This window comes from Lepidochelys olivacea, assembly GCF_965140295.1.
Source record: "Lepidochelys olivacea isolate rLepOli2 genome assembly, chromosome: 5".
Lineage (NCBI taxonomy): Eukaryota > Metazoa > Chordata > Testudines > Cheloniidae > Lepidochelys > Lepidochelys olivacea.
Genome location: NC_140415.1, coordinates 3,389,301 through 3,413,749, shown reverse-complemented (window position 1 = coordinate 3,413,749; position 24,449 = coordinate 3,389,301). Strand labels below are relative to the sequence as shown.

Here is a 24,449-nt window from a genome sequence, read left to right as displayed (position 1 = left end):
TCCGCGCCGTGCGGATGCCACTCAGCCGTGTTTGGCGCACCCGGCTCCAGGCATTGCTCCGGCCTCAGCTGGAAGCCCCCCAGAGCAGAGCTGTGTACATGGACCCAGCTCCAAGGGCAACCACGGCCCCCAACTCCCAGGGAGGGCGGGGGATCCTTCACCTGCAGCTCCGGGGGAGCCGTGTCTCAACAAGGCTGTCAGGGCTGGTCTTGGCAGGCACCGTCCCCCAGCCCTGGACCCTGCACCTCTGCCCCCTGCCTGGTTGATTCCCCCCACATCTAGGCCAAGGCTGAAGCTGGCCTATTCCTCCAGAAAGGTGTTCGGATTCACCTTTGCTTTCTGTCCAAGCCACTCTCCAGGCCCATACCCCCTCTCATCTCCCGAACACCCGCCTTGCCCCATGCTGACGGGCATCATCTCTCTGGCCAGGAGTTTGCTCCCCATCACCCCCGGCCTTGACTTCATTCCCCAGCTCGCCTTCCAGAGACCCATGTGCAGGAATCTACAGCTTCTCGAGCTAATGAGCCTCTGTGGATGGGGCCCAGAGGAGGACACAGCACATGCTGACCAGTGGGTTCCACTAACTTCTCTTCCCCCCGTCTCCATGCCCTTTGCTGCTCTGTCTCTTCTCACATGAGCCCCAGAGGTGCCAACCAACGGGATGCTGGCAGAGCTGAGCTGTAGCTAATTAAGGTGTCGCTAACGATGTAATATCCTTAGACTTCTGTAAGACGTTTGACTTGCTACCACATGACATTTTGATTAAAAAACCTAGAAAGATGTAAAATCAACATGACATACATTAAATGACTTAAAAGCTGGCTACCTGTTAGGTCCCAGGGTGTAAATGAGGGATCCACATCAAACGTGTGTTTCTAGTGAGATCCCCCAGGGCTCGGTTCTTGGCCCTGTGCTATTTAACATTTTTATTAATGACCTGGATGTAAACATAAAATCAATCACTGATGAAGTTTGCAGATACCACACTCACTGATACTGAGTGATTTGGATCACTGGGTAAACTTGGTGCAAACAAGCTATATGTGTTTTAATATGGCTAAATGTAAGCATATGCATCTAGGAGCAAAGATTGTAGGCCACACTTACAGGATGGGGGATTCTATCCCGGGAAGCAGTGACTCTGAAAATAATTTGGGGGGTGGATAATCAGCTGACCATTGTAACCTCAGAATTTGACATTACTGCAGCTAGCCATTTTGTGTGTCCAGTCACGGCTAGCTGAAAGCCAAATGCCACGTCGCTAGAAATAATGTTACGCTCTGAGAGGCAAGGCCACACAGCTGCATGTTTGCAGTTCTGCAAATTAAAATTTAAAAATGGAACAAAAAATTCATGTGCCATAAAAATAAAAAAAAATTAAACAATCAACCTTGGTTAAATGCCAAGCATAGAATTTTACTGTTACAATTAAAACCACTAAAAATTCTTTAATAATAAATAATAAATAGTTTGCTAAAACTGAAAAAATTGGTGACCCACTCGGAGACACTATAAGTTACGTGCTTTGTTTAAGTTAGGTATGAAAAAATTAAGCAAAAAAGATTCTTTGAAGCAGTTCAAGGAAGCTTTTCCTTGGGCAAGGAGCTGGCACCTAAACTCCCCAGCAGCAGGGTGGAAGGAGGGCCCCCTGGAAGGCTGGATTCCTCAGAACTATTTCAAACGCTGGGTATATATAAATGTTTGGAATGCTCTCACCCTACTGCACCAGCATATATGTGAGTGTGTGTGCTTAAGACCTAATAAAGAGTAGGTTTCAGAGTAACAGCCATGTTAGTCTGTATTCGCAAAAAGAAAAGGAGGACTTGTGGCACCTTAGAGACTAACCAATTTATTTGAGCATGAGCTTTCGTGAGCTACAGCTCACTTCATCGGATGCATGCCGTGGAAACTGCAGCAGACTTTATTTATACACAGAGAATATGAAAAAATACCTCCTCCCACCCCACTGTCCTGCTGCTGGTGATAGCAGGAGAGTGAATTTGTGGGGGGGGGTGGAGGGTGAGAAAACCTGGATTTGTGCTGGAAATGGCCCACCTGATGATCACTTTAGATAAGCTATTACCAGCAGGACAGTGGGGTGGGAGGAGGTATTTTTTCATATTCTCTGTGTATAAATAAAGTCTGCTACAGTTTCCACGGCATGCATCCGATGAAGTGAGCTGTAGCTCACGAAAGCTCATGCTCAAATAAATTGGTTAGTCTCTAAGGTGCCACAAGTCCTCCTTTTCTTTTTGCGAATAAAGAGTAGTTTTAGGTAAAAGCATTCTGTTTTGCGCCAATCATTTATCAGACGAAGGAGCTGTGTCCCCATCGATTCATTCCTGTCAGTGCATAAAAAGAAACAGTCCAGCTACCACTGCTTTGGGTTCTGAAAACCCTGGGTACCTCCATGAGCTCCCAGGGCGATGCTGTGGCCAATGGGTCTAATGCAATCCTGGAATACATAAACAAGGAACTCTTGACTTTCTGTCTGTCATTGGCACTGGTGCGGCCGCGGCTGGACTCCTGTGTCCAGTTCTGATGCCTGCAATTCAAGAAGGCTGTTGATAAGTTGGAGAGAGGTCAGAGAAGAGCCACAAGAAAGACAAGAGAATTGCAACACATGCCTTGCAGTGATAGCCTCAAGGATCTCAATCGATAAACAAAGAGAAGGTTAACAGGTGACTTAATTACAGGGTATAAGTATCTACCTGGGGAATAAATATTTAATCATGGGCTCTTCAGTCTAGCAGAGGAAGATCTAACACGATCCAATGGCTGGAAGTTGAAGCTAGACAAATTCAGTCTGGAAATAAGGTCTACATTGTTAACGGTGAGAGCAATTAATCATGGGAACAATTTACCGAGGGTCCTGGTGGATTCTCCATCACTGCCAAGTTTTAACTCAAGATGGGATGTTTTTCTAAAAGCTCTGCTGGGGTGATGACTGCCCTGTTGGGGAGGGGCACTGGGGAAGGGAATGACATGTACCCTGAACCCTTACACCCCTGTTTTACTGAAGGCAAGCAGCAGGCCTGCTGGGGGTGAGAGCGGGAGGTTGTGATTGCATCTCCCTGCTGGGGGTTACCCCCCGATGGTACCCTCTCCTCCCGGCACTTTGCTGGGACGGAGGTGGACTGAGTTTCTCTCACATAGTCATGGCCCCGTTTTCCTGAGCCGGATGATGTCCCTGGCATCGCAGCAGCCCCGGCACCTTGACACGAGTGTTACAGCACCACCGCCCGGCTGGGATCTCTCTAGGATCTGGCAGAGATCCCATGGGTCGCACAGCCCTTCAGCAATACCTGCTGGCCACTCAGGCCAAGAGAGTCCCAGGGGACTGTGTCCTCCACTCTGGCAATGAGCAGTGTGTTTATATCACTCCCCAGTGGCCCAGCGAGGGTACATTACACGCCGTGTAGACAAACACATTGCACAGTGTGTGGGCTTGCTACCGCAAGCTCTATTTTGTGCAGTTTAGAGTATTTTGTGTGTGTGTGTTGAGTGTAATAATGTATCTGTGTATAATGATTGAGTGTGTGTGCGGGGAAGATTGTACACACAGATTTTACACATATACAATCTACACACACACACTCATTCTACGTCTGCACAATGATTGTACACACAGATTTTACACGTGTACAGTCATTGTGCTGATGAAGAATGTGTGTGGGTGTGCACAGACTGATTGTGTGCCTCACAAACGTGTCTCACTCTGCGATAACTATCCTTCCGTGCGCTCTGCGGTCTTGGTCATTTAGCGTAAGATGCTGTCCAGGAATATGAGTAATTTTTAATTTGTGTCTGCAGGAAGGCGGCTGAAGTCAGCAGCTCATATCAATACAGCTCCACTTACAGTGAAGGGCGGCGTAATGAAAATCCAATGGCATGCCGGTGGGAGTAAATAAGTATGCCATTAAAATGAGAAAATCAAAGCCCCGGACAGGTCTTTTCTCTTGCCCATTGATTTCTTTTATTATGGAATTATTGCTGCTAAATAACATTAGTGTGAACAATCTGGACAGTGTTTTCCGTAGATTGTGGGTCAATGGCTTGCACACGGGGAGGGGGATCCCATTCGCGGCTGTTGTGGGGGGAGGAGACATCAGCACAAGAGTAAGGGCCATTCCTTTGGTACCCCACATTGTTCAGCAGATTAAGCCGCATGTTCGGCTGGGTGGGAAGGTGCTACACGAGGCATTGATGGCACCATCAGACCATAGCCTGGCCTCCTGTCTAACCCCAGCCCTCAAACTTCACCCGGTCCCCCCTGCTTATGAAGCCCAGGGCCTTGCCCCGCCCCAGACTTCTTCCAGAAAAGGGTCTCTGAGCACTAGGACGCTGGTAACTCGTTTGGCCTCACAAGCCTGGCCCCATTGTACAGGTGGGGGGACCGGTGGCTGGAAGAGGTAGTGGCTTTGCCCAAAGTCACGCACTGAAGCAGTGACAGAGCCGAGCGTGGAACCCAGGAGTCCGGGCTCCTCATTCACGCCTCTCCCTCTTGGAAACCCACACGCAGAATGGCACTGGGGGCTCGCGTTACAGAGCCGCCTGCCAGCAGGACAGGAACAGGCACGACCGGCATGGGGACCCAGGGAGCTGAGCCCAGATGCAGTGTATCACCCTGTGCTGGCTGGGTCAGACCCTCTGCCTCTCTTTACCGCCACCTACATAGCTGGGCATGCCGATAGAGTCTCGTCGAATTCAGCTGGGGAGGTTTGTGATGTTGTTTCTATTTTACATGTAGGAGGGAAACTGAGGCATGGAGCCGAGCACGGGGAGAGAGTGACTTGCCCCATCATGCGGCAGCTCAGGTGAGCCAGCAACTAACCCACCTCTCCATGCTCTAGTTCCAGGCTTCGCCCAGAAGACCCCTCTTCCTCTCTCCCCAGAGGTGCCTCGCCACCAGAGAGGAGGCCCACGCATGCTGGATCAGCCGCTACTGTGCGTCCTGTAAAGGGCTCCCTGTGACTAGCACCGCCCCAGACTAAAGAGAGAGGAAACTCCCCGATCCTGCTCTATGACAAAACACGAGTGCGTCCCGGCGTCATCTGTCCTCCGCCTTGCTCTCCTAGCTAGCCAGCCCCTGCGAGCTTCCGGGCGTGGCTCAGGCAGAGCCCCCTGCTCGTGGTAAACGGGGGACAGTCCGGGCGGGAGTGGGGAGGGGTTAGCTGTTATCCTGCGGGGCGGAGGGTGTCTCTATTCTGTGGCACCAGGGGCTCCCCACAGCACTGAGCAACTCACAGCAGTGCCCGGGGAAGCCCTGGATGTCCTGACCACCGTGGCTGGCAGACCCCTCCCTGCCCCTTTTTCTTTCGCTTAGTGTCCTCGCAGGGGCTGTTCCCCTCCTGACTGGTTACAAGGCAGCTTTGTGGCGGTTGTGTCTAGGTGCCACGTTCTCCTGCCACGGGCATTTCTCAGGGGGTGACTCCGTCTTCCCGGCCTGGAGGTCGCTGGCCGACCCCCTCGCCCTAAGCACTCTGGGGACTTGCAGGGGCAGGTGTGCGTGGCCACGTAGCGACTAACCACAGTACATTGCTCCCACGCATGCCAGGCCTAAGCAGTGCTGTCCACAACCGTCCACCATTTCTTCGATTGCCCCCTGGTTCATTCCTCTCGCTCTGATTTTCAGCGCTGCTTTTCCCAGGCCACTGTCTATTCTGGGACAAGACATAGTGCCAGGACCTGGGGTTCAGAGGGGCATGAGGGGCTGCCTGATGGGAGCCAGGCTGCGGGTTGATTTCACCTTCTACATGTTGCCCGGCACTGTGGACGCCTTTCAGCTGGACTGGTGTGTTAGCTGTGTTTAGACAGGGCTGGTGACGGGTGCGTGAGTGAGCCGTGTCCTGCCTGTGTGGTGGCTTTTAGTTATTTATCCCTTTGAGTGCAGGATTGTAACAGCGTCACTCTTTCCTGGGACTCATGTTCACTCAAGGCGTTTTCACCTTTCTTCCTTTGTCATTGGACGAGGGAGACCTTCACCTTCCCTCAGCAGAACCCCGCCCAGCAGCCCGCTGTCACCCGGTGCTGGGGCCTCCCTGATGGGGAATAATAATTGAGGTCAGGTGATTAATTCAGGCCAGGCCTGGGGATGGAAGGAAGAGAAGACGACAGGCTCTTGGGGTACTCGCTTGAAAGGGAGCTCAGCTCTCCAGCTCAGGGCTGGGAATGCCAGGCAGGACAGGAACTGGGGAAGTTGCAGCTGGCTGGACAAAGCAGTGGCTGGAAACGAAGATGCAGTCTGAGCTGAGGACTCTGGACTCGAGGAGCTGGAGTGGCAGTTGGAGGCTGGAGCAGAGAGAGGGGAGAAACTATATTTTTGAGTTTATTTGGACTCAAGGTAGACTCAGCAGGGGACTTTTGTCTCATACCTTTGGGACTGTGTGGAATAATTCAAGGAGTGCTGAAGAGGGTAAACTGAGGCAGGATCACCCTGAGGCCATGAGGGAGTATGTGGGAGGCGGGTGACTCTGTTACACCATGTAACCAATATTACCTCGATAAGAATAAGAAATACTTTGATCTATCTGCACTCGAGTGAAATAAAGTTTCAACCCAAATAGATTCAACGTCTGTTGTGTACATGTGTTATTGTGAGCTAGGTGAAACCTTGGCATGAGTTGGAGTCAAAATCTTGTTCAAGCAGAGGCGTGAATAAGTCCTCCATTTAAGTGTAAGCAGTGTCAGGATGAGCTCCACCCTGACATCTGGTGGTGAGGTGTGGCAAATTGTGGAAAAGAACTTCAGGGGCCAATCTCATTTGCATAGGCACACCCACCCCGCCTAGAATGAGGCCATAGCTGCCCAAATGGTCACTTTGGCTGCTGTGGGATCCCCAGCGTCTCTGTTATTGGGGCAGGAAGAATAAATTGTTATTACCCTGATTATGGGAACTGTGCTTGGAACTGTACGTGGCCTTTTGTTATGATGGAGGGACTCACCATCAATTAAGTAGCACTCGCTAGGCAAGGGTCATGGGTTTTAAAACTCTGTGAATGGAGAGAGGCTGGGGACAAGTATTAATACTTGGTGGCATGGGCCCCTTGGTGAGGGCCTTACATGCTAATTGCACTTCTTCCTCTCTCCACTGTGGAATGTCAGAGCTAATTTTGATTCCATTAGGAGTCTAGTTACAGGCTGCTGAGCTCGCTTTGGGCTAATGGTGCACCAGCACTGGGGCTCCCCTACTGCAAGCTGAATTCACCAAAGAGCTGAACTGACTAGGAGCTGAAATCACTGAGCGTTGTGTTCAGTAGTGGGGGAGCCTGAAGCTATATTGTGGAGAAGTTTGCGGGACGGCTGTAGTGCCTTGTGGACCGGCTGGTGGAGCAGTTCGTAGGACGGCGGGAGCTGCTTGTGCGCCGCGGAGCTGAGCGAAGCAGTTCGTGGGGTGGCTGGCGGAGCGGAGCGAAGGCCTATGGAGCTGTGGGGCGGTCAGCTTCAGGTCATGTAAGGTGCCTTTTACCCCCGCCCCCATCTCCACCCAGGTTGGGAGGTAAAGCTCCGCAGATAAACTTTCGAACTCTGGGGCTGCCCTGACCAGGGACAGAGACTTTTGGGTCATTGGACTTTTGGGACTTTGGGTGATTTGGGGTTGCTGGATTCAAGAACCAAAGGGAAAGGACACGCCCCAATTTGCTTGGGGTGGGTTTTTTTGCTCATGGGTTGTGTTATGAATCCTGTTGGTGGTGTTTCCCCAACATAATGCCACATTGTTTCTCTCTGTTATCAAAAGGCTTTTTGCTACACTCAGACTATGTGCTTGCAAGAGGGGAAGGATTGCCTCTTGGGGGCGCCCAGTGGGGGTGGTATATATTTGTCCCAGGTCACTGGGTGGGGGCTCGAGCCGGTTTGCATTGTGTTATTGGAATGGATGCCCCAGATATTGAACCCGGCCCTTGTTGCTGCCAACTCTGACGGGCAGAAGGGTTACATAAGATAATGCTAAGAGACAGTGAAGGGGCCAGACCTAAAACAAGGCCAAAGAGAACATAAGAATGCCTATCCCAAGTCAGACCAAAGATCCATCTAGCCCACTGTCTTCCGACAGTGGCTGGTGCCAGATGGTTCAGAGGGAATGAACAGAACAGGGCAATTATCAAGTGATCCATCCCCTCTCATCCACTTGCAGCACCTGGGCTTAGGGACACCCAGAGCATGGGGTTGCTTCCCTGACCATCTAGGCTAATAGCCACTGATGGACCTATCCTCCAGGAACTTGTCTAATTATTTTTTGAACCCTGTTATAGTCTTGGCCTTCACAACATCCCCCGGCAAGGAGTTCCACAGGTTGACTGTGTTGTGTGTAGAAATACTTCCTTTGTTTGTTTTAAACCTGCTGCCTATTCATTTCATTGGGTGACTCCCTGGGTCTTGTGTTAGGAGAAGAAGTAAATAACACGTCCTTATTCACTTTCTCCACACCAGTCATGATTTTATAGACCTCTATCATATCCCCCCTTAGACGTCTCTTTTCCAAGCTGAACAGTCCCAGTCTCTCCTCATACAGAAGCTGTTCCATCCCCCTCATCATTTTTGCTGTCCTTCTCTGCAGCTTTTCCATTTCTAATCTATCTATTTTTGAGACGAGGTGACCCTAACCGCACGCAGTATTCAAGGTGTGGACGTGCCATGGATTTATATAGAGGCAACATGAGATTTTCTGTCTTATTAGCTCTCCTTTTCTTAATAATTCTCAACATTCTGTTTGCTTTGTTGACGGCCGCTGCACATGGAGTGGATGTTTTCAGAGAAAACTGTGACTCCAAGATCTCTTTCTTGAGTGGTAACAGCTAAGTTAGACCCTATCATTGTATATGTAGAGTTGTGACTAGGTTTTCCAATGTGCATTACTTTGCATTTATCAACATTGAATTTCATCTGTCATTTTGTTGCCCAGTCACCTAGTTTTGTGGGACCCGTTTGTAACTCTTCACACTCTGCTTTGGACTTAACTATTTTGAGTCATTTTGTGTCAGCTGCAAACTGCCAGCTCACTGTTTACCCCTTTCTCCAGAGAGTCTGCTCAGAAGCTAGCACCATGGGAAGTAGCTTGCCTGGTTATTGGGATTAGACGTGCGTGTGTGTCTCTGGGCTCCCAGAAAGTAACTGGGACCAGGCAAGACTGGGAGAGGGTGAAAAAGCAAGAAAGCCAAGCAGCGCCTGTGTGCTCAGCGGTGTCCACACTTCATTGTGAAGCCAGGCCTGTGGGAGCCGGGCATGTGGACTCAGTGGTTTCAAGCCTCACCACTGCATAGTAAGTCTGGGTTCACTGCCATGCACATCCATACTGTGCAATGCCGACCTTCTGACTCCAGTCTGCAGCTTGACCTGCATCCACACTACAGAATGACAGGGCTTGGCTTGAGTCCCAGCTGAACTCTGGCTCTGACCCATCCTCCTAGCAGGGTGCTGAGTGCTGACTGACCTGAATCAGACGGATTTGCGTGTGGACAGAGTGGGGACATGGGCTCAAACCGGAGTTAGAGCCCGGGGTTAGGGTGCAGTGTAGACATACCCAGTGTGACCCTGGCAAAAGCTAGAGAGATCTTTTCAACTTGGTGTTGGCTTGGGGGACTGGTAAGCTAAGAAACTGCTCCTTTGTGTCCTTGTTTCTTTCTGCAGTCAGAGGTATGGGACTTGATTCATTCCTTGTAAACGAGCAAGATTGTATCAAAGAAAATACATCCATTTTTATTCCAACCGGAGCATGCCCAGGGCCCCCAACTTTGACTAGCCACTTGGCTCCAACGAGCCAGCGGTGTCAAAGCTACCAAAAGACTGCAGCTGGACCCAGGGCAGTGACTGTACCAGTCCTGTGCCTCCCACCGACTCCAGCTCTTTGCCTCGGAGGCTAAGCAGGGTTAGGGCAAGTCATTAGTGTTAGCGGTACTAGCCTTGCTATTCTCTGCCGGGGACACCGGAGATGCTTTCATGAGTAGTCCGGACATTGGTTTCACGGCCCAACTGGAGGGCAGCGTCTTTGTTCATCATGCTGCTGCCACGCCCACTGATTCACCCTCTCCCATGCCAGCCAGCCATTCAGGGTGTTGCTCTGGCTTGCCCTAGGACTGGTCATGCAATGAATTTTTGTTGTGGATAGGAATTGGGTAGTATCCATTTGTGAGAGCTCGGCTAATGCTTCCTTCAGTGTCCCTGGAGTTTCTATTGCATGTGACTAAACTAAAGAACTTTGCATTGTCCCCAAGTGTTGCTCACCTGACAGCACCTGTCGCAGCACAGAACCTTGGGGCCCCCCTCCTTACCCTTCTTCCACGGTACAAATTCATTGCTTCGTGATCGTGGCTCTCTGTTTCTTAAACCGCAGCCTGACCTACAGCAGAACTTTACCCCTGCCCCCCAGGAATACTGTACTTAGCCCTCAATAGCCTCTTGCGCGGGACTTTATCGAGGTTTTCAAAAGTCCGAATAACTGTTATCGACCAGTTTTCCTTGAGCCGGTAATTTGCTGATTGCCTCGGAGCCCAGCTTATCGCAGAAATATGAGCTGGCTGCGAGACGAGGACATGGAGCAGGCCCTGCTGCGGTTTGGTTCTGAGCCAGCCCTAGGCCCACAGTGCATGAGCTAGGTGAGTGCTTGATCCAAACCCATGACAAGAACAAATCCATGATGCTCCCCATCAAAACACATTCTCTCTGCACCTCTCTCTATCTTGCTGTCTTTCTATGCTCAGGCAGCTATTGATCTGCCTACAGGATCTATCTATCTAAAGGGTCCATCTATCTACAGATTCTTTCTGTGGTATCTATATATCTAGTGCATCTCTCCATCTCCTCCGTCTACAGTATCTGTATATCCACAGGGTCTATCTATCTCACTGCAGTATCTACCTTCTGATTTACCGACAGCATCTATCAACACATGGCGTTTAGCCGTGATATTTATCTGCAGGATCTCTGCTCAGGCTACAACCTGTAGCTTCTTAGGCCTGGTCTGAACTTTACCATTAGCTCGACCTAGCTACGTTGGTCAGGGCTGTGAACAGTTTGTGCCCTGAGTGCCATAGTTAAGTCAACCCAACCCCGGGTGTAGGTGCAGCTAGGTCACCAGAAGAATTCTTCTCAGCCATGCAGGGAGCTCTGCTGTCGGGGGTGGGGTCTTGAAACATCTTGGCGAAGCAGCCTTTGCTCAAGAGGAGTCAAGGTAAATGGATCTTATACGAGACAGTGTCTGGGCAATGCCGGGTTAAAGTATTTGTACAAAACCTTAAGTCAGTGGAAATGTTCCCTTGATTTTTTTCAAGGATGTAACATGAAGCTCCTTGGGTCATGGACTATTCCAGGGGGTGGCCAAACTTGCTGCCCCTCCGAGCCACATACAACAATCTTCAGAGAGCTAGGGCGCGCCTGCCAGGGCTCAGAGCTTCAGTGTAATAGCGGCAGCCCCAAGACACCCCCTCCCCGCTGGGCAGAAGCCAGAGGTGATACATGGGGAGGGGTCATGTGGGATCACGTGCCCCCCTCCCGATTTTTGCCAGGGTTGGCTGGCCCCATTTAGTCACATGGTGCAGCCTGGCCCCCTCCTTGCATGGCAGCTGCAGAAGCCAGCAAGCTGGGAGCTGCACCCATGGGGCAGTGGAAAACACCTGGGGGCTGCAGGGAGGGGCCTCTGAGGGTTGGGGGGGGCATGCCTGGGAGGGAAGCCGTTGTGGGGGGAACCTTTAAATTGTGCCCCCCCGTCATCTCTGGCAGAAGCCCCTTGCCCCACCACACCACAGGGCAGAATCCCCGAGCTCCCCCTCCCCCAAGTCTGGTAGGCGGAGAATGGGGTGGGGGGGACTCCATGAGCTGCATGTTAACTATAAAAGAGTTAGATGCAGCCCACGAGCCCCGGTTTGGCCACCCCTGGACTATAACTTATTCCCTGTGGGTACAGCCCCCAGCACAAGCCTGATTTTGGCCGTTAGGCGCTGTGGCAACATCAACGATGCAATTAGTACAGGGTTTATGGGGGTTTGGGTCTCAGCCCTCCTCTCTGCTCTTTGCAAACCAAACATTTCAGCCGGATGCTGGGGCCAGACAGCCAGGGAGGGGAACAAAAGTGAAAATGACCCATCTGCTTTCAGTGAGCCAGGGGCGAGGAGCTGAGGGTTTAAACCCTGTGCCTTTGATTAGTAACCCAGAGAATGAACGGCAGGGTGCTAATCCAGGAATTTTAATCGGCGCGTGTCCTTTTAAAACAGACAGACACGACTGTACCTGCTGGTGTCCAGCCATTTGAGATAATGGCCCCGTTCTGCTGCTCTCGTTTCCTCTCTGTCTATCTGGGCGCTCCTATGGCCCCATAACCGTGGTCGCTGAGTGCTTGAACCCTCGCCAGGGGAAACGTGCATCTGCAGCTGTTAATGGGAGGGCGGCTGACGTGCAGTATCTGTCATTGCTGTGTTACGTCGGATCAACTTCTGGCCCAGACCCTCGCGTCTGCCCGAGCTCTGGGAGACTCAGTCTGATGGAGTCAGATCTGAACTTCCCAGCTCAGCTTAGACGCTCGTTAAACTTCCTTCCAATAACCAGCCCAAAGCCCCTTTGGTCCCCAGTCTTCCTCCGTCTGGGTCTCTGCCATGCCCTCATGCGGCTCCTCTACCCCAGGGCTTCCTTGCCAGGAAAGGGTTTGTCTCGGCCCCTGCCTGGCTCCAGCCGTTAGCAGGGATGTTCCAGGGCCGATCCCCATCCTGTCAGTAGGTGTCACTATTAGACCCCGTCCTTTCTGCTGCTCCGTGGAATAGGCGCCGGCTCTGGTGTGAGCCCCTCTGCCTTTGACAGGTTTACAGCTGGGATAGAGTGGGGAGGGGGGGAGAGGGACGGGATCTCTGGGCCACCCGCAGCTCTGGCGTGCACGGGCTGCGCCCCCTTGGATTTATCTAGGCCAAGCTGGTGGTTTCGGGGGCCCCCTTTGGGACGTGCTGAGCCTGGTTTTCAGAGATGCTGCGGACGGGCCTGGAAGCTCCTTGGGGCAGGGATTGTTCGTTCTGTGTTTGCGCGGCACCCGCCCCCTGGGGTCCTGGCCCGTGACTGCCACACTCAGTCCAAATAATACAGAGTAGTCATCGGTCCCGCTTTGGCCCTTGGCAGTGGTTGAACCCAACACCTTCAGTGTTAAATGCATGAGCCCCTGCTGCCAGAGCTAAAGGACTAATCCAGTTAGCCAGCAGCGATCATAGGTTCTTATCTGCTTATGGGCACCAGCCCCTAGAAGGGTGAGAGCACCTGCCATGCCTTTCACTGAGTGTCTTGCCTCGGTTAAGCCTGCAAGAACTGACCCCAGCAGCTCCTTTCCTGACTGTGTTTCCCAGGACGAGGATCGCAGAGGAATCCCAGAGGCTGAAGGAGTTCAAAAGCACCTTCTCTCCCCTGCCCAAACCTATCTGCTATGCACTGCCATGTGCCATTACCAGCCCCCTGCACCTCACCATAGTGACACACTTTCTCCCGGCCTTCACCCGGCAACCTGCATTCGCTCAGCGCTCCCTGCCTACAGAAGCCAGCGATTGCTGAATAGAGCTGGCTGCCATTCTATCAACGATGAGTTTGAGGTTGGTTGGGGGGGGTTTGGTTTGTTTTACACAAGAAATGACTTTTTGACCAAAACCAACAGTTTCAGTTGGGTCAGAAATGTTCCTTTTTTGATGAAAAATGGAAAGGGGTGCTTCGTTCTGAAACGTTTCAGGGTCGTCCCCCCCACCCCATTTTAAAAAAACTTTTAAAAAATCTTTTCCAGTGGAAGAGAAACAAGCCAGGATAGTTTTTAAAAGGGTGGGGGGGGGAACACTTCTTATTTTTGTATTTGAAATGAAAATTTTGGTTTCGTTTCAAATTTTTTCACGGGGGGAAAAATCTTGCACACGTTTTGAATGACACAGAAATGTTCGTCTCTTTCTCATTTGTTTGCAGATGTTGCAACTCTGGCTCTGGGTCTGAGCGGTGCAGGAGAGGTGGATGGGCTGAATGTGGCATCTCTTGCTGGGCCTCAGGGCTGCAGGTGTTAGGGCCTCATCTGGAGCCGACAGCTGGCGGACGGTGGCAGGTCAGTGGCATGGTTTGCAGGTCCGGAGAGGCTGTAGGGTTTACCATTATCCTTTTCCTACACCCACTGTGTGTTGTCAGAAAGACCCCAAAGACACAGAAGACACCAGAGAACCTGCATGGCAAGGGACAGGAAGACTGGTTCCTCCATCCAAACTCCCTAAGTGTCCTAGGCCCTATACTGCTCTGCAGGATACAAACGCCGACCACTGGGCATTATTGTCCTGGAGTGGGGCCCTGTTGGGAGCAATCTCCCACTCTTCCCCACTGACAGACACACACACGTGTGCACCCCAACATTCATGCACACTGACCCCTGCACACACTCCCACTTAGCCGCATGCAACGCAGCTGCACACACGCACGAGAAATCTCCTTAGATAATACGTCTTCATTAGGGCAGGTCTTCTGCCGTCAGCATAAGAGCTCTGCAAACCCCCCAGCTGCACATCGCGGGAGGGGGTCACTTCTGCCCTTCTGAGCATCTGGAGTCAGTTGGCTTTAGAGTTGGAGTCAGAGCTACCCCAAGGGAACCTGAAGGGCACCTTCCTGCCACAAGAAGGCACTGGAAGAGGCCTGGCTTATTACACCCACCTGCACTGACTTCAGTGTTGGGCCCCACATGGAGAGTGTTCCAAGTAATCGAAAATCAGCACAGATTCCTCCTCCCCCCCCCCCAGCTCTTTCTGTCATCCCCTCTCCCTGAGCTAGAGATGCCAGCCCTGCAAGAGTTTTAGGGGGTGTGACAGGAGAGTGTTGCCTAGTGATCAGAGCAAGATGCAGGTGGCTACTTGGGACTCCTGGGTTCTGTTCCCAACTCTGCTGCTAACTTTCTGTGTGACCAGGGGAGCCAATTTTGGTGGGATGTATTCCTGGATTATTTCATCACAGGACATAATCTTTCATTCCTGGAGACTCCTGGACAATCCTGAAGGGTTGGCAGCCCAGCATGACCCTGTCCAAGTCAGTCAGCATCCCCTTATGCTCCTCGGGAAGACTAGAATACCAATATTGACCTGCCTCACAGGGGTGTCTGCCAAGCCCATTGCAACCCTTCATTGGAAGGCACAGGAGCAATTGGAAGTCTTTCAATAGACGTGTATACTGCTGCTCTCCAGTGTATGGAATCCAAACTGCTGAGGTATGTGTCCTAGTCCCTCTATGGCTAACAGAGATCCTTCTTTAGCTCAGGTGCCGTAAAGGCACCGTGAGCTTTCCCAGCTAGAGCGTCTGAGTTCTGTCAGTGCCCCCCCTACAAAGTTGCCAGGGGAGCGTGGTGGGGATGAGTAGCTGAGTGACAACCACCCAGCCCTCTGTCGCTAACAATCTGCTATTGTACGAATCAGACCGTTATTTTTAGGCGCCTCTTGGTGGTTCTTATAGATCTAAAGAAATAACAAATATGATTAATAACTGAATGGGTGACACACAAATCACGTGGGCTTTTCCTTTGCCCTCCCCAGCCCTTGGGTGTTCCTCACCTGTCCAGGAGAGAGACTCCAGGGCTGCGTGTACAAAGATACAAGACACGGGAGTAAGGCATACAGCTCTGTTCGTAAGGGGGGTGACTCCTGGACAAGTCTGGCCAGGGCTGGCTGAGGAAGAAGGTGTGAGAATGGGGGCTCTTCTACTACCAGATCAGCTGGGCCCAGGCCACGTGACAGGACAAACAAACAGAGGGGCCCGTGGGGCACCGTGTCCATTTATCATGACGCTCGGTAATAGGAAACCACCACTAAGGAACTCAGGCAGTACCAACAGCACAGAACAAAAGCCTCTTTGGAAATTCATACTCGTTTGCCATCACTGATCACTTTAAAATCAAGGTGGGATGTTTGTGTAAACGCTCTGCTCCAGGAATTACTGTGGGGCTGTTCCCTGGCCTGGGCTCTACGGGAGGTCAGACTAGATGATCGCAATGGGCCTGTCTCACCTTGGAATCTGTGTATTATAGGCCTTTATATGGCTGACCATCCCTACATGCTCTTGAATGCATATGGACTATCTAAAATACACGGCAGACTCTAATCACCTGTAGCTATTTAAGATCTTCCTAGAGTTACATACTGACCGTGAGCACTAAGGGCTAACAATGAATGACACAGACAGAAAGACGTGTGTGTGTGTGTGAGAGAGAGAAAGAGAGAGAGAGAGAGACTGCCCTCTGTTGGCTGGAAGCAGATCCTCTCAATTGTGTGTCATAGGCCCTATGCTGCTAGCAACTCGTGGTGAGTTTCCTTCAGCCTGAGTGGTAGGAATGATGTCGGAGTAGGAGGATCTGGGTTCTAGCCCCACTGTTGCTGTGAAGTTCTAAGTTGCAGCAGAGTGACAATGATGCAGTTCCTAGGTAGCCATACAGTTCTGCTAGTCCCATTCATCTGCTCAGCTAGTCGTGTGGACAAAGGCAGCTCCACCGAGCTCTCTGGGGCAGGTGCGGATAGCTCTGTTTTGCAGGTGGGAAACTGAGGCACAGATACACTAACTTTAAAAGCTGAATGCCAGACTCAGATTCCTCAGGTCTGATTTTCAGAGATGCTGAGCGCCCAGACCCGAAGGCCCATCACCTCTGCCAACCAGGCCTTAGGTGTTACCAGACACTGCGTCAGTGACAGAGCCAGGAATAGAACCCAAGAGTCCTGACACCCCGTCCTAGCGCACAATCAGTAGAAAGCAGCACACCCCAGTACACCACAGCTGGTTTATCTCCTGCCCACAGAGAAACAGTCGCACAGGCACTGAAGATTTGCTTCCGATAGTTCACCATCTGCATGACATTAGAGTCAGCCAGGATCATTGCCAGGGCCCCAAAGAAGCAGAGGGGAGGGGGTGTGAAAAAACCATTCACCTGTGAAACTCAGGGCTCAGATTAAGTGGCCACCTGACCGTGATGTTGCTTCCATGTAGTCCATGCTGGATACTTGTCACTGTCACCAAACGACTGCGCCGTTCAGCCCGGATCATAATGTTTCTTCTTCATAATGTTGTTTGTCCTGTCACGTGGCCTGGGCCCAGCTGATCTGGTAGTAGAAGAGCCCCCATTCTCACACCTTCTTCCTCAGCCAGCCCTGGCCAGACTTGTCCAGGAGTCACTCCCCTTACGAACAGAGCTGTATGCCTTACTCCCATGTCTTGTATCTTTGTACACGCAGCCCTGGAGTCTCTCTCCTGGACGGGTGAGGAACACCCAAGGGCTGGGGAGGGCAAAGGAAAAGCCCACGTGATTTGTTTTTGTGATCATAATGTTTCTTCAGGACGAGGCCGGGACCAGTGGGGGTTGCTGCTGGTCTGCACAGAGGTGCGTCAAGAGCCCTGTAGGGGTGTCCCAGGACTGGGCTAGCGGGGGTGAGGTCGGTCAGGCGGGCGGAGGTGGATTAGCAGAGCTGTGCTGAGATCCCAGGATCGGGACCGCAGAGTGGGCTGCCAGTGAGCCATGTAGGCAGCGGTGCAGGTGGAAGCTCAGATGGCACCTGCCTGCAGCCTGCCTTGCTTAGACAACACCATCGGACTCACAGCTTCACCATCGCTCATGGATGTAAAAGACCCTCCCCCCAACAAAGCCCCTCCCAGCCTGACCCAGGCAGATACGTATGGAGACTGACTTCTGTAGTCTCCTGGTGACTTGCCATGTAACAACAGCCATGGGCATGCTTGATGGCACAGTTCTCCTTAGTCTGTGCAGAAAGTCATGAAATCTGTGGGGTTCCAGCGGGCAGCCCTCCCCGTACATTGCCTATCTCACACCCATGTGCAAAGTAGATTCTGTATTTTTAGTCCATCTCTTTGGACTCCTGTCCTGACTCTTGCACCATCAGATTGTGAAGCCTGTTTCTCCCTGCGGTATGATGAGCTTTGCTCCGTGCTGGCCTAGCCCTGCCCAGGTGGCAAGAAGTTCTGCGACTCATTATCTATCCCAGAATGGGGCGAAGCAGAGCCGAGATTCACCACGGTCACAGGGCAGTGGCTTCAGTGAGATTCTCAGAACAGAGTAGGGCCCATTCCTTAAAGATAATTATCTTACATTTCTATAGAGTGTTTCAGACAAAACACTTTATATGCCATACCTATGGGGCTGACCTCATCCACCACTGCCATGCAGGTGCCTCTGGGGTGGTGCACAACAGCTATCTAACAGCTCACACCAAGAAGAAGAAATGAAAACTACATCCCAATGAAACGGCAGGGGCGTTGGGGAGGCAGAATCTGCCGGACTGGTGATTGCACACAGCCCTACCAGTCAGGAGTGCTCAGCGCTGTTCATAATTCCAGTGCCACTAACTCACTGTGAACCTGAGTAAGTCGCTCCTTCTCTTGCTGGCCTAGCTTTTCCCCGTCTGTCCTGCCGCACCCCGGAGCTGGGGGGATTCTGGGGGTAACGTCTGTAAGACACCTGGAGACCCGCCGAGGAAAGGTGTTGTATGAACACAAACTATTCATATCATAGCAGCCCAACCAGCCAAGGACTGAGGGGAATCACTTTATGGAGAAAGTGCCAGGAAGGATATTCAACCGCCGCAATTGGACAGAATCTCGGTTTTATGTCTCATCCACAAGACAAACGGAAGAAGTAACCACTCCTCCTGGGCCACCACAATGGCTCGGGTTGTGTTAGAGGGAGGGGAAATGGCAGACTGACATTTGGAGATAAAAAAGTTTGCCTTGCTAAAGAAGGAAGGATAGATAGATAGATAGATGGGGAAGGATGTATAGGGGGGTCTAGGAATGGATGGATAGATGGAAAGGATGGATGGATAAATAGAGGTATATTGGGTAGGTGAATAGATAGAGGGGCTGTGGGGATGGATGGATAGAAGGGATGGATGGGGAAGGATGGATAAATAGAAGGGGTGTATGGGGAAGGCAAATAGGACAGATAAAGGGGCTGTGGGGACGGATGGATGGACAGATAAATGGGATGGATGGGGATTGATGTATAGAGAGAAAGTGGGGTGTGCTGGGATAGAGAAGGAGAGAGATCAATTTGGGCCCTGAGCTTTGCAGATGGGGTATTGCTCTGCCATTCCCATGCTGTAAGCATGTTGACTTATGAATGGTTCTAGCTGAATTAGATGCCCTTAAAACCATCAGTGTGTTGAAGCCGTTCCTCATCCCTGAGCTCTGCTCACGTGACAACCTTGCCATTTTGGAAATTCAGGACTGGAAAAATAACCTCCTGAAAGAGTGATCAGTCAAGGGATGTAAGGAGCTACAGTAACCAGCTGCCCCTATGTCCAGGGAAAGCTGCCTCTGAGAGAGAGATGTTATAGAGACCACCTGCTCACCCTGGTCCCTCTTCCTGTTTCTGGTATTCATCTCAGATGTAAACACCCCAAAGGAGGTAGGATAATATCATGTCTCGTCATCCTCCCCTGTCTGTACTTACTAGATGCACTTACTGTATCTTCTGCAGCAGATTGTGTAATATTCCAGCTGTAGGGAAGAGAGTGTGGATCAGTGGTTAAAGCAGCAAGCTAGGCTGCAGGGATTCTGGTTCTAGGTTTCCATGAGTCCCATCCTGCTGCTGTTCTTATTTGATTTCCGTAGGCTTGTCTGATAGGGCCATGTCCACCCTTGGGAGAGTCACTTCACCTCTGTGACTCAGTTTACCCATTTGTAAATCTGGGGGAAGAACACTGACTGTTCCTGTTTCCCTGGAGTGTGGTGGGGCTCTATTAATGAATGCTAACAAAGCACCTGACATCTTCAGTTGAAAGGAGCTACAAAAGCGAAAGGGTGGGCCTGATCCTGGAAATATTTAAACCGATCAGTGGCACATAAAGTTACCCATATGCATATTGCAGGATCAGGAACTATGTTATTTGCTTTGGTCTCTTGCATCTGAGAGATCCATGCAGATGATCAAAGGCAACAAGATTCCTCCCCCATCTATTTATTTTGTGTGTGTGTGCGTTAAAATATGCCGTAAACGTACAAAGAAGAGGAAATGAAGCTGCAAGGATTGTGTCAAGGTGAGGTTTCCTTTCTCTTCTGTGGATTTCTATAACATCGGTACTCACTCCTGCAGCCCTTATGCCAGTGAGGCCTGCAGGATTGGGCCCTACCGGCCCTGGTTCTGAAAGGTGCCCATTCCCTCCCAGGATCAGAACCTAGCCTTTCTTGATCACGTCTAACGCGCTCCTGTCTTCGGGATAAACGTGGATGCCCTTTGTCAGCAGTGCTTAGATGCTGCCGTGATGAATGCGGTGACGAATGCATCATACTGTGATGTATTGCAGATAGGGAACTAGACGGGTGGAATTTTTCTAATCTGTGCAAGAAAAGTAAATTAACAAGAATTTAAGACGTGTGTGTGTGAGAGAGAGAGAGATTGAGAGATTCCTTCCAGGAAAAAACCCCTCAAAACATCCTGAAATCCTATGTGCAGCCAACAATGGCCTTTAGGCCCAGGTTAAGGACAAAGTTGCAGCAGTAACTGTGAATTTCCTGGCTTTGTGGGTTTGAGGCAGCTGGTATTTCTGGGTGTGGGTTTTGTGTGATTTGACACAGTTCTATATCTGACACAGGAGATACATATTCCTCCCCAGCCCCCAGCTCTGATGTTAACTTTTCAACCTGCTGCCCCTCACACTTACGCGCTGCTAATCACTTACGGCTGGAGCTCGCTGATGGGATGAAGTGCATCTGATTTAAAAGCACTGGGGGCCTTTCTGCTGTCAGTGGCACAAGGCATATGTGCAGATGTCAGGAGGACTTATCCCAAGGCTTTGTGTAAATTGCAGTGATTTCCCCGGCTGACAGGGAAACATGGGTCTTGCAAATGAAGATATCAAGCCTTGGTAGTAACATTTCTCCTGTTGAATGCGCCTGTCACTGAGGATCCTTTTAAATAAACCACACACACGCACGCACACACCCACTCTCTCTCATGCACAGGCATGGACTGATCACATTTTTGTGTCAGGTATGGCGGAAATGCAGTTTTCAGGCGCCCTGTATGGTGATGCCACGGAGCCTGGACTATGGATTGTCCATGACTGGACAGCCCTTGAAAGACAGCAGATACCCAGGGAGGGAGTTTCTGATCTCACACACATAGAGTCAGGACACTCGGTTGCAAATGCCCCAGCGTGATCCCTGTTACACACACAGCACTAGGCTGGAAATGCACATGTGTGATCGCACCCCCACCTCAGAGCCCTGGGCTGGAAATGCCCGGGTTTGAGCCCCGCTCTGCGGATTGGAAAGATCTCTCCCACGCAGAGCAATGCCCAGAAGTAGGTTAGAAATGCCCTGATCACTGTGCAGCATGTATCCTCCTCTGTGATCTCCCTGCTGGGGAAGCATTACAGCGTTTTCCCCCTTTGGCTGTCAGCAAACCCTGCCCTCTCTATTTATCATTCCCTTGACGTGTCGCTAGCAAATGGGGAGCAGAGAGGGCTGATCTCTCGGTGGAAGGGGTCACACTGCCTCTGACTGCCACTTGTTGCAAAAAAAAAAAAAAAAAAAAAGGGAAAAAAACCCCACCCCACCCCCCCCATTGCTACAACAAGCTGCAGAATAAAGGAAATATTTGTAACAATCTGATCCATGCTGGGACCGGGGGCCCAGCGCACCAGCAAAGCGCCAGAGGAATAAAAAGACAGCCACAGATCCGATTGTTTTTTAAATCTATATTTATACAGCCCCCCGCCCCCCCCCCCCGGCCCCCGGCTCCCTTGGGCAGCCAGTCAGTGGGAGAGAAGGAAGCATGGTGGAAAACACGAAATCTGCTTTGGTAAGCTTTTTTTTTTTTAAAGAAAATTGTATGTTTTCGAATGCCTGACAGAACAATTACCTCCGGCTCGCGGCTGGGGGGGGCGGGCGGGGGGGGGGTTAATGGGGTTGCGGTTGTTGTTTGGTTTCTTTTAGTTGTTGTTGGGCTTTTTGCTTGGTGGGGGGTGGAAGTGAACTCGGGGGCGGGGGTGGAAACTGCATCAAGTCAAACGTCCTGCAACTTCCCAGCCCCCCCAGCCCCGCCGAGTCTGATCATTCATAAAGAGCCGAGCAAGGGGGGATCCCCCGGGGCTTGCACGTGGATCGCGTGTGGGTCTGGCCGCCCCGGGCGGAAAGGGGGGGGGTCTCCCGGACCTCCAGAGCTGGAGCCGGGGGGGGCTTGTGGGGAGCCCCCGCGCCCCAATCTCCCCCCGTCTCAATTCTCCCTGCCCTGAAACTCCCTTTACTGCGTCCGTCTCCCCCTCCCCTTCCTCCCCGGCCCATCCGCCGGGATGTTTTCTCGGGCGGGGAGATCCCCCGGCTGGAGCCCGGCTCCGGGCTGCGAACTTCCCGCCGGGGCAGAGGAGCCGCTTCCCGGCTCCCCGCGAGGGGCTTGGGGCCCCCGGCTGGAGCGGAGCCGGGCAGCGGCAAAAGTTGGGCGAGACGCGCCCCCGCGCCCCGAGTTAGTCCGGGTGGGAGCGAGGGGGCGACGCGCTGCGGCTTCTCCCTGCCCGCCCCCGGCCCCGGTTCTCCGGTCCCCCCAGCCCTCCTGCCCCGCTCCCTTCCTCTGTCCCGGGCTTCCTCTCCTCGGCCTCTCCCCCCTCGGCCCTTCTCTGCCCCCCTCCTCCCCCTCTTCCTCCTTCCCCCTTCATCCCCCTCTCCTTCCCCTTTCATCCCCCTCTTCCTCCTCCCTCTTCATCCCCCTCTTCTTCCTTCATCCCCCTCTTCCTCCTCCTCTCCTTCCCCTTCATCCCCCTCTTCCTCCTTCTCCCTTCATCTCCCTCTCCTTCCCCTATCATCCCCCTCTTCCTCCTCCTCTCCTTCCCCCTTCATTCCCCTCTCCTTCCCCTTTCATCCCCCTCTTCCTCCTCCCTCTTCATCCCCCTCTTCCCCCTCCTCTTCCTACTTCCCCCTTCACCCCCCTTCCTCCTCCTCTCCTTCCCCTTCACCCCCTCTTCCTCCTTCCCCCTTCATCCCCCTCTTCCTTCTCCCTCTTCCTCCTTCCCCTTTCATCCCCCTCTTCCACCTCCTCTCCTTCCCCTTCAACCCCCTCTCCTTCCCCTTTCATCCCCCTCTTTCTCCTCCTCTTCATCCCCCTCTTCCTCCTCCTCTCCTTCCCCTTCACCCCCCTCTTCCTCCTTCCCCTTTCATCCCCCTCTCCTTCCCCTTTCATCCCCCTCTCCTTCCCCTTTCATCCCCCTCTTCCTCCTCCCTCTCCATCCCCCTCTTCCTCCTTCCCCTTCATCCCCCTCTTCCCCCTCTTCTCCTTTCCCCTTCATCCCCCTCTTCTCTGGGCCGGGCACTCACCCCCACCCCCCACTCTCCTTGTGTCTCCCCGCAGGCTGCCTTCTCCTCCCCGGGGTCGCTGCCCCTGCCGGGGCCGGGCGCCGGCGGCGGCTCCCCGGGGCGCGGCGCTGCCCTGCCGGCCCCGGGCGGCGGCGGGCTCCGGCTGGAGGCGGTGATGGAGAACCTGCAGCGGCAGCAGGCGGCGCGGCTGGCCCGGGTGGAGGAGAAGCTGCGGCGGGGGCAGGCGGAGCCCGGCCCGGGGCAGCTGCGCTCCGTGGTGGGGAGCCGCGTCCAGCAGCAGGCGCTGGCCATCCAGCACTACCAGGCGGCGGTGCGCTGCGGGCTGGCCCCCCGCGGCCGCCTGGGGGGCTCCCCGCCGGGACCCGGCGCCCCGGACCACGAGGAGGAGGAGGAGGAGGAGGACCTGGAGGAAGAGGCGGGGGCGGCCCGGTACCCGCCGCGCTCCCGCAGCGCCCCGCAGCAGCGCCCGGAGCCCGCCCGCTCGCTCTCCCCGCCCCGCCAGCCACCGCCCCAGCACCACGAGTGGACCTACGAGGAGCAGTTCAAGCAGGTAAGAGCCACCCCCAGGGGCGCCTTCCCCCGGGAGCCAGCGCCCCCAAGTTCCCCCCCGGCCAGCCCCACCGCTCCCCAGAGAGCCACCCCCACAGCTGTCCCCCTGTCAAGGGCCTGGGCCTCACCCTCCAGTACCCTGACCCAGAGAGCTACTCCCCTATTTCCCTCCTGCCCCAGGGTCCCCCATCCCAACAGCAGTTCCACTAGCAACCCCCCGGCCCCATCTCCCAATATCCGCCACCCCAGTAGCTACCCTCACCCTGCCCCGATAACTATCCACCCAATGGAGACCCCACCAGTCACCCCCTGGCCTCATCTCCCAGTAGCCCCACTTCAATAGCTATCCCCATATATCCCAGCCTGCCCCGATGCCCTCACCCTGCCCCCAGTACTCCCCACCCCAATATCTCCCACCCCATCCCAATGCCCTCCATCCCAATAGCTTTCCACATATCCCCCATCCGCCCCAGGAGTCATCCGCCCCAAGAACTGCCCCAGTATCGACGGCGCGATATCCTCCCTTCTGCTCCCACGTCCCCCACCCCAGTAACAATCCTGCCAGCCACAGCAATATCCTTCACCAGCCATGAGATCCCTATCCCAATATCCACCTC

General features: G+C 52.9%; 1 protein-coding gene across 2 annotated transcripts in view; it reads left to right on the top strand.

The window, feature by feature from the left end:
* The first annotated feature begins 7,405 nt into the window (after positions 1-7,405).
* The window catches only part of ARID3C (AT-rich interaction domain 3C), a 158,027-nt gene continuing 140,983 nt past the window's right edge, over positions 7,406-24,449 (top strand). Inside the window, exons 1-3 of one of the 2 annotated variants that reach the window (XM_084627670.1) lie at positions 7,406-7,452; positions 13,915-14,047; positions 23,318-23,833. In XM_084627670.1, the coding sequence (XP_084483796.1) occupies positions 7,421-7,452; positions 13,915-14,047; positions 23,318-23,833 (681 nt within the window). In that variant the 5' untranslated portion in view covers positions 7,406-7,420. Of the gene's footprint in view, positions 7,453-13,914; positions 14,048-21,732; positions 21,779-23,317; positions 23,834-24,449 lie in introns of those variants that run through there. The other variant, XM_084627671.1, reaches the window with a different exon arrangement.